General features: G+C 38.8%; 1 protein-coding gene across 7 annotated transcripts in view; it reads left to right on the top strand.

Moving 5' to 3' along the window:
• Positions 1-16,118, top strand: part of sarnp.L (SAP domain containing ribonucleoprotein L homeolog) — a 39,693-nt gene that overhangs the window by 11,485 nt on the left and 12,090 nt on the right. For 4 of the 7 annotated variants that reach the window (XM_018245257.2, XM_018245253.2, XM_041581064.1 and 1 more), the window contains 6 exons: positions 6,927-6,978; positions 8,249-8,322; positions 8,547-8,575; positions 9,562-9,587; positions 10,349-10,417; positions 13,685-13,696. In XM_018245257.2, coding sequence (XP_018100746.1) covers positions 6,927-6,978; positions 8,249-8,322; positions 8,547-8,575; positions 9,562-9,587; positions 10,349-10,417; positions 13,685-13,696 — 262 coding nt within the window. 7 annotated transcript variants of the gene reach the window in all.

The following is a 16,118-nucleotide window of genomic DNA, read 5'->3' as shown; positions in this document are numbered from 1 at the left end:
GATTGTAATCCGTGATTTGTGCCTGTCGTTCATTATAAATTTACCTGTCAAAGTACTAATTCTCTACATGAGAAATAAGATTTGATGGGATATGGCAAACCATCAGGAAAATTTGCTCTTTCCATGCTTGCTTCCATTTGTTTGAAAAAAAAAAATTGTGGTTTTATTGTAGTATTGCTAAAATTATTTGAAGTTATTTCTGAACTGTAGGAAACATAAGTCACAACCTTGCTGATTTTTCAAATTCCAAATTAGCAGTTAAAGGAAAACTATACCCCCCAAAATGAACACTTAAGCAACAAATAGTTTATATCATATTAAGTGGCATATTAAAGAATCTTGCCAAACTGGACTATATTTAAGTAAATATTGCCCATTTACATCTCTTGCCTTGAACCACCGTTTTGTGATGGTCTGTGTGCTGCCTCAAAGATCACCTGACCAGAAATACTGCAGCTCTAACTGTAACAGGAAGAAGTATGGAAGTAAAATACAGAAGTCTGTCTGTTGGCTCATGTGACCTAACATGTATAGTTTATTTGATGTGTTTGTGTTTTTTTCTTCTATTATGTGTGCACAGTGAATCGTACGATCCCAGGGGGCGGCCCTTATTTTTTAAAATGACAATTTTCTATTTATGATTACCCAATGGCACATACTACTAAAAAGTATATTATTATGAAAATGGTTTATTTACATGAAGCAGTTTTACATATGAGCTGTTTTATGCAATATCTTTTTATAGAGACCAACATTGTTTGGGGGTATAGTTTTCCTTTAAGCAGTTAAAATTGACTGCACAACATCCAGAAACAGTGTGTTTTTCTCTGTGATAACCTTGTCCTGAATTTCATTCTTGAGGGAACTCATTTACTTTTATAGGTGTTGCATTGCAATAATCGTACCGTCAAATCATGTATGTGCTTCTACCTTGTAGCAGCCCGATTATAGCTAATCATCAGTTGGTCGCCAATGTGTAAGCCATGAGGTTTTAATTATTTGTAATTCTGCCATGTCATGCCCATTTTAAATAAATGTGGTCACTCTTTGACTGTGACATAGGATTAAAGGGCACCTATATCTTTAAAATGGTTTCTTCTGGTGCTGCGAGTTGTCAGACAAATTCCCAATGGAAAATTGTCTTTAACCCCACCCTATCATGTACTTGTGGCGGTCCTAGTCTAGAAATCTATGCTGGTTACGCAACATGCAAATAAATGTGCGAGTTCCCCACAGACTCGTGTGCGTCGCCCAGATCCATCTTTCTATGAAAAGGGATTGAACTTCAGAAGCTTTTTTTAAGAAAGCTGACGTATGCAATTATGTACTGAGTAATAGTAACCATAACCTATTATGGATAAAAAACATCCCATATGGGCAATTCTGTAGGTTAAAGAAGAACTGTTCCGATCCAATAGAACTAGATAAACAACTGGATTTTAGAACGAACAGATTTGAACAAAGGGATTACAACAAAGAGGTAATATACAAATAACGAGAAAAAGTGAATAAACTGAACAGGGAGAATTTAAGCTGATAGGGTATTTAAAGGGATCCTGTCATCGGAAAACATGTTTTTTTCAAAACGCATCAGTTAATAGTGCTACTCCAGCAGAATTCTGCACTGAAATCCATTTCTCAAGAGAGCAAACAGATTTTTTTTATATTCAATTTTGAAATCCGACATGGGGCTAGACATTTTGTCAATTTCCCAGCTGCCCCTGGTCATGTGACTTGTGCCTGCACTTTAGGAGAGAAATGCTTTCTGGCAGGCTGCTGTTTTTGTTTCTCAATGTAACTGAAGAATTCTCAGTGGAACATGGGTTTTTACTATTGAGTGTTGTTCTTAGATCTACCAGGCAGCTGTTATTTTACTATTGAGTGTTGTTCTTAGATCTACCAGGCAGCTGTTATCTTGTGTTAGGGAGCTGCTATCTGGTTACCTTCCCATTGTTCTTTTGTTTGGCTGCTGGGGGGGAAAAGGGAGGGGATATAACGCCAACTTGCAGTACAGCAGTAATGAGTGATTGAAGTTTATCAGAGCACAAGTCACATGACTTGAGGCAGCTGGGAAATTGACAATATGTCTAGCCCCATGTCAGATTTCAAAATTGAATATAAAAAAGTCAGTTGGCTCTTTTGAGAAATGGATTTCAGAGCAGAATTCTGCTGGATCAGCACTATTAACTGATTCATTTTGAAAAAAAAGACTGGGATGGTTTCTTCCCTTGTGCTTTATGCAAAGCCTGTAAATATGGCAAAAAAAGGAAAGATTTTAAGTCTAATGTTACAAATAAAGTGTACAAAATTGAACATTGCATAAAATGCACAGCAGAGAATGTAATCTACTACTTAGAATGCCCTTGTGGCTTACAGTGTATATAGGAAAAACCAACAGAAAATTGGGGGATAGAATTAACGAGCACATGAGGAATATAGAAAAGGGGATAGAAAACCATAGTGTATCAAAGCAATTTAAAAATCACCACAAAGCAACAGGGTTAAAATTTTGGTGTATATCAATCGTCAGAAACAATTGGAGAGGCAGAGATATTATTAGAAGAACATTACAGGAGAGATTTAATGGGAAAGCACACCTTATAAAGAGATTTATAAACACCGGATGCCGTCCAAATATACTGCACTATTTTTGTTTTCTTTTCTCGGTTGCCATAGGCGCTGATCTATTTACAAATTTTGGAGATTTTTTGGATACAGCTGAGCGACTGTGATCGGCAGGAGAGTTAAAAGACTAAAACGTTTTTTCCTTGTCATTTTTTGTGTAATTTATGGTCTGCCTGAAGTGGCAATCCCCAAACATATGATTTTTCAAATAATACACCACAATTAATTTCTTCCCCGTAGTAGTTTAGTAAAACAGGCCACTGCTCTTTAAACTGTTACAATTTGATACATTAGTTCAGGCTTGTCCAAAGGTGACCAATTGTGGCCCGTTTTTAAATTTACACATGCCTTCAGCCTCCATCAGGAAATTAATAATATTGTGGCCCATCAGCACAGTGCAGAATTAATAGCGAATGGAGGGCACACCAAATCTTTCAACAAGTAATCCGAGGTGCAGAAACAACCATCAGCACGGTGCAATTAGGAATCGCGTAGCAGTAATATTTGGGCCCAATAGTGCAATGATCTGCCACTTGGTCTGTAGCTATACTGCTGCCTGTGTGCTGAAGGTGTTGGCAATAGACGCGTACTAATACAAAGTGACGCGCCTCTCTCGCATACTTCTTTAGGGCTGAAGGTGCCAGTAAACTAAAGAAGTATGCTAGAGTACGTGTCTATTGCTAACACCTTCAGCACACAGGCAGCAGTATAGACGGTCATTTCACTAATGAAGTGCCCAAATATTACCGCTACGCGATTTCTTGCTTAAATGAGGCACGGAGAATAAGTCCAAATAGACTCCACTTCCTAAACGCCTGTACGCATCCATCTCCAGGAGTGAATGATCCTGATCACAAGCTAACTACCTTGGAATGGATGTCGGGCTGAACGGTAGGCACCCACTCATTTTCACCTCACCAAATATGTTGCAAAAAGTTTGCACACCCCTGCGTTTGTTGGTGCAGCTCTCCAGTTTGCAATTTCGGCAATCTGGTTGCTAGGTCCAAATTACCCTAGCAAACCTGCATCATTTGTAGCCTTACAGATCATTTGTTTTTTAGATTTGGTCAGTGACCCCAATGTGAATGCTGGAGACAGATAATTCAAAAACTATAAAAGATTAAAAATAAAAGCCAATTGAAAAGTTGCTTAGAACTGGTAATTTTATAACACACTATAAATTAACTTAAAGGTGACGGAGCGTTAGTAGAAAGTAATCTCGGTTTTAATTAATCAAATGATGGGTTCTTAAGATGTGCAATATGTTATAAATCTAGTAGACCTTTCCCATATTAGGTCAGCGGTGAGAAAGTGCTTTAGGCTAGCAGGTCAACTCTTCCTCCCCACACTGGTGAAAGGGAAATCTCTGACAGGATTTACAATATGGAGCTGGAACCTAATTGGATTCTCTTTTCTAAGGGACCCAACACATTGCACTATGTCTATCTGATTTGGCTGAAAAGAACTGAACATCTGATAATCACTCTCTCCAACTAGGGTTAAAGGGGGAATTTTTACTTACTGTCTTGACATTATCGTGAATCTCCTATAACTCTAGCCATGTTCCACGTATGCATGTATCTGATGTTATGAGCTGATAAAAGCCCTACATAATACTGGATCACAAAGTGGCTCTTGAACCCAAGAAGTCTGAAGACGTCTGCACTACAGGGCCCTTGAGTTAAATGGGTCCTTAAATATAAATGTCCTTTGCCATGGTTATTTAAAATAAAGAATAATCCTAGTTTAGGACACAATCCTTAAACGTTCAACCCCATACTAAACTTCTGTCCACAAGATGGCACTGTGTACCCACCAACAGTAAAGGAGTTGACCATGCAAAATAGCGCCATTAATTGTCAAGGACTTAATAGTTCTTAGTTTTCATTGTTATAACCAGTATACAGATAAGAAAGAAGTCATTGGTTAAAAACACATTTTACCCTGCCCTTAAAGAGAGTACACTATTCTTGTTTTCAAGGATAAGATAATGTTGCTACTGCATCAATTTATCTTTGTCTTGCAGGCTGTAACAGGGGGAAAAGCTCATGCAGCACTATCTATTACTTATAACCACTGTATATTTTCCCTTTTGGCTAGTGTTCAAAGTATGACACCAAATGTAATTATTGTGCGACTAATCTTCAACTTACAGCATGTGTTAATGAGGTCTGTGCAAATTGTCTGCGGTGCTAACCTGTTCTCATAATTCAGCTTCAACAACACGAAGTGATGGGAGCCGTCTTCTGCATTCAGGTCACAAACAAATTAAGAGTCCCTGGGGGCGGCCCTTATTTTTTAATATGGAAGTTTTCTATTTATGATTACCCAATGGCACATACTACTAAAAAAGTATACTATTATGAAAATGGTTTATTTACATAATAGTACATTTTACATATGAGCTGTTTTATGCAATATGTTTTTATAGAGGCCTACATTGTCTGAGGGGCATAGTTTTCCTTTAAAAACTTTCATTTTTTGGTGTTACTGTTCCTTTAATAACAATGTCCACAGGATGCTGAATGGCTTGCTCTATTTGTGAATTCTGAGATTGGAAACGGGATTTAAATAATTTATCTAGTGTAAAGTTTTGTTTGCTTAAAAGGGATACTGTCATGGGAATTTTTTTTTTTTAATGAATCCGTTAATAGTGCTGCTTCAGCAGAATTCTGCACTGAAATCCATTTCTCAAAAGAGCAAACTGATTTTTTTTTTATAGTCAATTTTGAAATCTGACATGGGGCTAGACATATTGTCAGTTTCCCAGCTGCCCCAAGTCATTTGACTTGTGCTCTGATAAACTTCAATCACTCTTTACTGCTGTACTGCAAGTTGGAGTGATATCACCCCCTACCTTTTCCCCCCAGCAGCCAAACAAAAGAACAATGGGAAGGTAACCAGATAGCAGCTCCCTAACACAAGATAACAGCTGCCTGGTAGATCTAAGAACAACACTCAATAGTAAAAACCCATGTTCCACTGAGACACATTCAGTTACATTGAGAAGGAAAAACAGCAGCCTGCCAGAAAGCATTTCTCTCCTAAAGTGCAGGCACAAGTCAAATGACCAGGGGCAGCTGGGAAATTGACAAAATGTCTAGCCCCATGTCAGATTTCAAAATTGAATATAAAAAAATCTGTTTGCTCTTTTGAGAAATGGATTTTGGTGCAGAATTCTGCTGGAGTAGCACTATTAACTGATGTGTTTTGAAAAAAACATGTTTTCCGATGACAGTATCCCTTTAACTAGCATGACCGAAAATAATTTGGAATTATTTCTCATGGTGCAGGTCCCCATTAAAGCCACGAGCAAGCTGCAGCCTACTAAATGGTGCCATGTTCCAGCTCCTAGTATTCTGAAGCCTGTTGGCAGAATATTAGGAATTCTAGTTTAGCAACATATGTAGGGCTGTGCTTGCCAGGCCTGTATTAGGATGTCAGAAGTACCATATTGGATATGCATCTTTCCCAGTGCCACAGGGTTGGTGGTCCTGCAGTAAAATAGTATTGCCTGGACTGATTGTCTTTTGACCTTTAGTTAAACTAGCTGAACTTGATCCCAAAGAAAACAGCACATATAAAATTCCTTTTGATGAGCCTTAAAACATATAGTAGGTATTTACTTCACTGGGGTGAGTAGAATAGCACGTCCTGTCTTCTGACCTCATTGTGCTTCCTGTGAAAGTTGTTAAATCTTTTACTGTCCCATGGGAAAGGCTGCTTCCAGGATTTGGGAACAAAAGCCTTGCAACGTTCCCCCTGAGCAAGAAACTCTTCCTTTATGGGGGTGTTACGACCCACACTTTATGGGAGAGGGCTTTATAATAGCTGACACCACTTCACTTTCTTTTTCTTTTCCTTTTAGTGCCTGGGAACTTCCTAGGAAGAAAATGTGCTTTCATGCCCTCTTCCAGCTCACACGTGTAGTTTTTTTTTCTTTCTGTAATCTGCTGTCCACTTTATTTGCATTCAACACACTTGTTTTCCTCTGAGGCGGTTATACTTGCCTTACAAACACTTGTCTTTCATTCCTTTGATATTGTTGTTTTGTTTTCTCAAATCAGGCTTCATTATTGTGTCTTGGGGCCGAGGTTACTGCATACATGTCTTTATTTGTTCATTTCATTTATAGTGAAAGGTTTAGTAAAAAAGTCAAGGGTTACATTTTCTTTAAAAATGAATAACTGCTTGAATGTATTCTTCTTGGAAAATGATAATCCTTGTGTTTCTTATGTGCAAAAGCCACCATTTCATTTTATTGGTACTTTAACCGGCTGCTATTTTTTTGTATTCCACAGAAATGCAGAAAAGAAGCTGGTGAAAATTTCTAGCAGTGTTTCTGAAACTGATGTAAGTAAAATCCTTTTTTTGATACAATTTTGTTTTCACACAATAGGATCAGGAATAACATTACACATTTCAAGTTGGCGATCCCTTCAGACGAGTAGAGTTGTGAGTATGGGGGTATGCCCAATCAAGTGGAAAAACAATCAGTTCCTGGTTTCTCAAATACAGGGCATAAATCATATGGGGTGCATCCCAGGTTTAGTTTAAACCTAAGAGAGGTTATATAAAGGAGGTGAAAGGTTTTATACTGTACTAATCTCTCTGTAATCACGATTAGACCATGGAATGCCTTCTTGTGCTAAGGTAGGTATATTGGTAACCCACCATTCCCATACAGATTGGAATGGCTTCGATTCAGACAATAGCAGGTTCTGAAATAATCTGGATATCTGTTTGGTGGGGGAAGTGGTTTGAAAGAAGTCTTCAATCGTTTATGAAGTAAATTCGGTATGAGTATGTAAAAAGATTGCAAATCAAAGGCATGTCTGAGCTAGAGAAATTTTAAAAAGGGAAGGGAAGATGATTGGCGTTTTTGTTGAAGTTTAGAGTAGGTTGTAAAAATGGAATTCTCCATCAAGTCCCCAGATATTTTTAACCTGAGTCCAGGAAATTGAGTCTTGCAAGTGTCTTAGGTGTTAGATAGTATTTTCCCCAAAGCAGGAACTGCCAGAATACTAGTGCAAGTGTTAGCCTAGAAGTTTTAAGGCTACTGACCAGGCTTTGTGGGGTTGTGTCATCCTTTATGGTGGTGACACGCTAAGATTCCAGGGGGGATTAGTCACCCAGGGACTAATCTCTCCGAAAAGCCTTCCCGCCGGGTACAATGTAAATCACCTGTGGGATGGCACTCGGAACACTTAGATTTACCGAAGTTTCCTCGTGAGAACAGGAGATTTTTTGCCGGGCAAATTATCTCCCTGGAATCTTTGCATGTGTCACTACCCTTAAGGGATTTTGGGATTTGCAAAATGTACAGTACAATGCAGCTGCAGTATATACAGGTTAGATAGATAACATGTGGTTGTTAGGGTCTATATAACCCTGGCAACTAGGCAGTGGTTAGAATGAGAGACTGGAATATGAATAGGAGAGGGCTTGAATAAGTAATAAATTGCAAAGTTACTAAGAATTAGCCATGCTATAACATACTAAAAGTTAACATAAAGGAGAAACACACCTATATTTACCTTGAAAGTCTGAGGGTATTATTTTTAACAGTTGCCCGCACTAGTTGTTTTAGACATAACCGTTAACAAAGTATCTGCTGTTACAGAGACTTCAGAAAAGAGCAGAGAGGTTCAACGTTCCTGCCAGTGCCAACACCAAGAAAGCATCTCGTGCAATCCGGTAAGCCTTGTAGAATACTCCCTTGAACAAGGGCTCAAGTCTTCAGATTTACAAAGCCAAGTCAGTGTTGAGATATATCTATATATTTTTTAATGAAAACAGTTTGTGGTTATCCGAAGCATTGTCGGAATATTCTCTGTAGACAAAGTAGAAACAAAAAAGCTAACTTATCTATCATCTTTGGTTCATTGTCTCAAATATCTTTTGCCTTACTCTTGTTTAAGGTTTGGCATTTCAACTTCGGAAAAAAAAGGTAAGAAAGCTCTGTTTAATTAAAATATGCACTGTTTCTTAGGCAAAATCATTTGAGCATTTGCAGTACCTGTAGTTTTTTAGCGGGCTCTTGAATACTGGTTGCTGATTATCTGCATCTATTATCTGTACAGTATAATGATTCCAAGTGAAATGCCTTCATTCAGGCTCATATACCATTTCTAAAAGACAAACAATGCTATCCTTTCCTTTTGCCCATTCTTTGTTACAACTTTATTCCTATATCCCTAGTGTCTAAACACTACATTCTAGTTTAGAGCTCTAAAAAGCATAATCTATCCCCTTTATCGAAGTGTATCAGATATGTTACAAACTGGTTTCTCTGTAATCTGTGTTACAGCAGTGTTACCCTTTTACCTGATTGTTTTCTTTTTAACATTTATTGCCCAATGCATAACTTGACCGTGCAACATTGCCACCCTAAAGATACTTTCGGTGGGAGTAGCTTGGTAATATGAAAGTAAATGCTCCCTAACTATACCTGCCTGATAGTGCTAGCATTATTTGCCATATGACAAAGGAAATGGAAAGCAGCTGAGGTTAGGCTACAGTCAGAGCCAAAAAATAATCGTTAAAAAACTTTTGCTTGGATACTGGTACTGCACTGAACCTCCCTATAATTCAAGCTTTATTGGTTCTCTATCACCTAGATTGGATATCTATTGTCACAATCCCCTAATTGATACAGTGCTTAATCCCTGTCCGTGCTTTAACATCAACTCTGGGCATTTTTCACCACAGTTAGCCCAACGGATAGACTTTACATGTGCTTATATGGAACAGATAGAGCAGAGCCTGGAGGATATGAACTCTGTACTAATCCAGCTAAGGTAGTCTTGGGGCATTAGGAAATTAGCTACAACGAGCTTATTTGTTTAATTCTTTTAATGTGTTAAATGCTTTATTTATCTTGTCTTATATTGTTTTGTTACTCTGCAAATCAAATGCAAATTGTTTATTTTTCAGATCAAATATCAGATGTGAAATCTTCGGTAAGTGGATCCTCTTGATACATTAATATCTGCCTCTGGCTATGGGTACACAGGCTGAAGGCTCCGGCTGTTGTCAGCCTGCATATTTTAGCAGGCTGAGAGAAGCAAATCTGCTCAGCCTAGGTGTGCTCAGACACAGCGGATCTGAAGCTGAGGTCAGCCCAAATACGCAAAAGCAAGCATCTCAGGGCTGACCTCCGTTTCAGCTTCGCTGTATGTGAGCCCACACAGGCTGATCAGATTCAAATCAATGGTAGCCATCACACTGCCCCCATATACCTGTGCCAGCAGCCATCACACTGCCCCCATATACCTGTGCCAGCAGCCATCACACTGCCCCATGTACCCCAGATCCTCTCTGCGGCTGCCCAACGCTCCAACGTTTGACCTGGCTGATGTGACGTCTCGCGTCAGTGCGCCAACATCAGCAAGCATGAAAGGAGCCAACTCGCACTCCAGGATGGGGGAGCGCATAGCCTTTCACAATTTTGCCAGGCTAAAACAAACCCCAGAGGGGGTTTGTGGCATGCAATTTTTATAAAATAATGTTTTTAATAAAGGCCATCATCTGCCAAGTGAAGTGAATAGTAAAAAATTAAAGAAAAATGTTTCCCCTGAGAAGTGCACCCCCCAGTGATTGCGCCCTAGGCGGTTGCCTAACCCTTGGCCCGGCCCTGTCCAGAAATAACACCTTAAAGGCTCAATGTTTTTGCTAAGCTTTGTGGAATCAGCTAACACCCAGAATTTGTTTTCAATTGCAGGTTAGTATGGATAAGTTGAAGGAACGAGCACAAAGGTTTGGTCTTAGCGTGTCTCCTGTCTCCAAAAAGGTAAGACATGCCTGAGACTTCCCTTGAAGTTTTTTGCATTGCATTTCTTTTTGTGGTTTGTGATTTTTACTGCAATGTGCAGCAGGAGCTAAGACCTGTATCACAAAATAGTTAGAATTGGGGTTCTCAATGGGCTTTAATAAAATTATTTCCCCACAGATGGTAATGGACTCATTTCAAGTTCTACAAGTGATAGTTCTTAATCTTCCTGAAACAAGGTTCATACTGGTGTTAAACTTACACACATGTTGTTACAGAGATTGTACATCATTCGATCTTTTTATATATCAGCCCATACAGACCAGACATATGCTTTCTTTGTTTAAATATACAGTGACTGATATTCATGGCTGATAATTGTCTCTGTATTAATGTAATTCAATGTAACATAAGGACGGTTATAAAAAAAAAAATCCATAGATACGTAAAACATTGCAGTGCCTCCAGTGTGAGTAATTCTCAACACAGATAGAGGGTGCTGTTCTGTCAATTTTTGAATAATAAGAGCTTATACGCTACATTTAGGGTATTTGCACGCATTTGAAAATATTTTTTGTAGTCTTTGTACTAAATTAATGGTTGAAACATGTTTGTTACCTAAAATGATACTTTGGTATTTTTAGTTAAAAAAGATTGTTGCAACTCTGTTTTTCCTTACCATCGTAATTTAAAATCCATATTAAAAAAAACAAACAATAAGGGTGTCCCTTTCCATGGATAGTTTTCTTCACCTTACTGGATGGCAAGGCCAGCAAATCAAAATTAATTATAGGTCAGTTTAGTGTTTGCAGGTTAAAGTAAAGTAAGAAAGTTCCAGGGACTGGTAATTCAATAATAAAGTCTGTATAACAGAAAGGTGGATGTGCCTTGCTCCCAGTTAATAACCTGCATCAATCACCTGTTAAAACCTTCAAATCTCTTTAACCACCTTCCTCTGTTTTAATATTTGTGATTCTTCTATTTATATTCAGGTTACATATCCATTTACAAAATTGCAGTCCCTGCCCTAGTGGAGCTTACACTATACCAACCATGAACATGAAGGTCAATTTCATCAGGAGCCAACCTTGGTTTTTGTTCTATTAGAGGAAAACACAATACCCAGGGGTAACCCACAAAGATTTGTGGGGGGACCTACACATTTCTTGCATGATTGAAATTAAACTTGTATGTAGAAACACGGAGCACCACAGGAATGGAGTCAAAAGTATTAATAAAAATCCAAAACTTTATTGATCCATTAAAATCGGCACATCATGATAGGAACAATTAGATCAATACTAGCACATTCTTTTCCAGGGAGCCCCCACTAACCGACTAAGTGATTGAAATCAAACCCTGGACCCCAGTACTACCATTGTAAGTCAGTGCTTTCCAATTTTTTTTCCAACTTTTTGGGCTACTCAAAGGGATGCATCCAGTCCTTGGGCTTCTAGTTGAGCAGCCCTGATGATGTTAAAGAATACAGAGCTCCTAAATAAAATAAGGATCCACAGACTGTTTTTGTAACACTTTCCTAGTGATAATAATATAAAATAGTTTGTTTTTATGTGTTAATATGCAAGGTCGTAGTTACATTTTGACTTTTCAGGCAATCTGAAGGACTCAAAGACTTTCTGCCAGTTTATGTAGGGTTGCCTGCCAGCTGGAACAGAGAATACCTTTTATATGTTTTCCTCCTCTTTCTCCCACTGAACAAAGAATGCATGGCCTTACACTGTTACCTAGTAACGTGTTTCTTTATGTGACCCTTGCAGGTGTGCGCATATCCGCCATGCCTCCTATCCAATCGCTGCTTGAAGCAAGGCCATATCAGGCAAAGTAAATGTCACACCAAGGTGTTAGCCTGCAATAAGCTGCATTTATGAGGGTCCTTAACTGCCTTTGTCTTGCAGTTTGCAGGGCAAATTGACACCTCCTTGCTAGGGAGGTTATTGCTCCTTTTTTAATAAATGTAAGCATCCCCTTTGGCTCCTTTTATAGTACCACTTGCGCCCTTTCTCAGTTTTTTGTAAGCTCTTCTAGAGTTTACATGGGACATTGTATTCCGGCATATCCTTCTGAATGCCTTTTGTTGTACCGCATGCTGACAGAAGGTCTCCTTTGAGAAATTAGTGAGCTATTAAAGTGTCACTTGGAAAAGTATGTTTGAATTGAACTAAAGTAAAACCAGTCATCCTTATAACACCTTCAATGCAACATCTAACACTTGTTTTAAGATGTGCCCAGAAGGAATACTTAGCAAGTTTGCAGGTATTTCCCATTATGTTGTCAAAGTAGTTTACCAGGCCCAGGTGCTCTGCGCTCACTGCTGAAGGTAGGCATATCCTTGCAGTCTTTTAGAAACATCAACAGACTTGTGTGTTTTGTCTCGGTTTATTCCTAAAAGTGTATGGATCCATTCATAGAAAAGCTAAATAATAATTATATTATAGCCAAACTGTTTTGTTGGGGAACAAATGTAATTTTTTTTTTTTTTTTTTATAACCCTAACTGATATCAATTATTTTAAGCTATGTTTTGTGGGCAAATTTATTAAAAGGTATTGTGCTTAAACCCCTCATTTGAAACTCAGACAGGGACCAGTGAACATCTTAAGGGAGCTCCCATAAAGGGTGATTTTTAAAGATATTCATTTTTAGCACCATGTAAAAGTAACCCCATATATTACTTATAATTGCAGGGCCGGATTTACATAGCGAGCACCCCTAGGCCTGATGACGTTCATCACCCCCATCCCCTCCCTTTTATTTGGGAAAATGTGGATTGGCGGACAGGAGATTTTAAAAACAATTGTATCTCCTGCGCATCCCCAGTGTTTCTGAACCAATGTGGGTGTGGTTGAGCCGCATGCCGCCCCATAAAATCCTGCCACCCTAGGCCCGGGCCATGGTGGCCTTTCCACAAATCCACGCCTGTATAATTGCCTACAAAATTAGGATTTTTGTTATTTATCCGATATGTCTCCTTTAATGCTTCAAACCATCTGTACAGGCAATCCAGTGTTTTTATTGCCATTGATCCATGACCTTCAATTTATATATTTGAAATATGACATGTCGTTTTATTGTTCAGAAAGTGTATACTACTACTAGTCTTTGTACTAAATTACGGTTGAAACATTGTTACCTAAAATGTTACTTTAATTACTTTGTACCTACCTGCCCAGTGACCTCTGAGGCCCACATATCAACTGTACCCTTTGCATTGATATTTGTAACATGTACAACTCTAAATCATCTAATTTTCTCTCTTTTTCTCTTAAAGGAAAGGTTAAAAGTAAGTAAGCCTTATCAGAAAGGTCCATCTAAACATTCCAGTAAATCCCCAAAGTAATGCTACTCTGAGTCCCCTGTCAAAAGAAACACAGCATTTCTTTCCTTCTATTGTGTACATATGGGCTTCTGTATCAGACTTCCTGCCTTCAGCTTAAACCTCCTTGCCCTGGGCAAGAGCATGCTCAGTTTGCTCCTCTTCCCCCCCCCCCCCGTCCCTCCCTATTCTGCTGTAATCTGAGCCCAGAGCAGGGAGAGACTCAGGCAGGAAGTGATGTCACACCGTGTTAATACTGCAGCTTCTATCCTAAACAATCAATCTAGAGCTTTTTACTCAGGTATGGTAAAACATTCTAGCTTGCACTATTGCAGCTAATCTATTGGCAATAAAATGCCTCCTTAGCTTTCCTTCTCCTTTAATTGAGGGTATATTGAAAATATGGTCCCTGTAGAATTGTGGTCACTCGTTGTGACAGATTAGCCTGCACGATCTGGCAGGCAAAATATTTGATGACGTTTTTAGTAAAGGGCTAAAGGCAGAGGTCAGCCTTCCTACCGGGATAAAGAGTGTATACAAAACAATTAGATTTAGACATTTGGTGAGGTGGGGAGAAAGTGCTGTTCCACTTTCAGGGTGAATGAACACCTATTTCATATTTTAATTATACATTGCCAAACAACGTACTTCACTGATTTCACACACGTCATAGCAGCCTCATACTCCATGTATGTCAATTAAAATACTTACAGAATCACTGGTTGTGACATTTTTTATGCCAATGAATGTTTGTGCTAATTTGTCCTTACCACTTTTTTTTTTTTTTTTTTTTAATTATTTGGTATCCCATTTTCTCCGCTCAGTGCACTCTGTAGATGAATTCTAAAGATCTTCACTGTTGTACATGACATACTTAGCTCTCCTGATTGCCTATTAGGGATACTAGCAACCTTTTATTTTGTTAGGAATGTGCTGCCTTCATGGTTTCTGGATGTTTTTATTGTAAGCAAAGTTCTGAAATTGGTGGACCTAATAATTAAAAGGTAAAAGGCAAGTCTACCTATAATTTATCGTGCACACTGAAACATTTACTTACCAGTCCAAGCTCTCTCCCAGCTCGACTCCCCTTCAAGCTGCTCCTGTCCTGTACGTTCCTCAGTGCTCAGCCAACCACTTCCCCACTGTATAAAGAAGGGGTGCCCAAAAGGTAATTGGGAACTACCAGTAGAACTTTAGCTGATGATAAGTAGATCTCAAAACACTGTCCACAAACATCTTGTCTAAGTCGCCCTCCTTTTTCATTCAGATATTTATATTAGGGTTACATAAGATAAAGTTATTAAATATAGCAATATACATTTTCTCATAAATCAATATTTAAGTAATATTTTCCATGGAACAGAATGCTAACTGCTTTTATGGGTGTAGATCCTAAAGGGACATCATCACTTAAAGTAGACCTTGCATTAGCATGGACACTCCTGGTATAAAGTCACCAAATAGGTGGCACTCTGGGTACAAGATACAAATTTTTTGCAGCAGGCTGCTGATCAGATAGGCCTGACTGGTTTAGGGAGGCCCTCCCTTAATCATAGGAAGGGTTGCCACCTTTTCCTATATTTTTATGGTTTTTACCTATAAATAACATTGGCATCAAGCATAATTTTTACCGGCCAGGTGGCAACCCTAATCATAGGCTTTAAGGGAACGTCTCCCGAAACGTGTGGGTATTTTTGTACCCAGAGTGCCACCTATTTGGTGACTTTATGCAGTACCCATAATTTATATTTGACAAATCTGTCCATAAAGGTGGGGAAAGATGTAACTATTCATGTTGCCAGAGGTACGTGGCTTCCTAAAATGCTTGTGACCTTGCCACTGACTAGGTGAACTGCTTCTCTGAGAACAATGCTGAGAGGAATTCTGTTTCTGCTGCTGTTTTCCCTTATAACATAATGACTGGATTCAGAAAATAAGTGAATCCAGTGCAGTTCTATAGTTTGCCATCTAAACAATCTGCTTTACTGTTCTTCAATCAACAGTGTTTTTTTTTTTTTCCCCCTGGATATATGATGTTGCTGAGATCACTCATACTTTTGGCAGTATTTTAAGTTGCCATTTCAAAGCAAATGCCATGTATGTTGGGATGTATGTCTAGATCTGTGTTTTGCAGATGATGCCGTTCTTTTAACACAAGCCAGAGAACTGCAGTTTTGTGATTTGTGTATTTAATGGATAAGGGGTTAAATTGTTTGACTTCAGCTTCCTTCCTTGTCCTTATTCTCCTCTCTTACCCCTCCCAAGGAGAAATGGGGTAAGCTGACCTCCCTCCGAGGGGTCACCTGGTTCTTCTTTATTTATCCCTGCTGTGAAACAAAAATTGTCTTTTGTTGCGAACACACATACATCTTATCTTCTCTGCCCAAAC

The sequence above is a fragment of the Xenopus laevis genome, chromosome 2L, assembly GCF_017654675.1.
Source record: "Xenopus laevis strain J_2021 chromosome 2L, Xenopus_laevis_v10.1, whole genome shotgun sequence".
Classification (NCBI taxonomy): domain Eukaryota; kingdom Metazoa; phylum Chordata; class Amphibia; order Anura; family Pipidae; genus Xenopus; species Xenopus laevis.
Note: the sequence above shows the minus strand (reverse complement) of the source record. Positions and strands in the feature narration are given on the sequence as shown.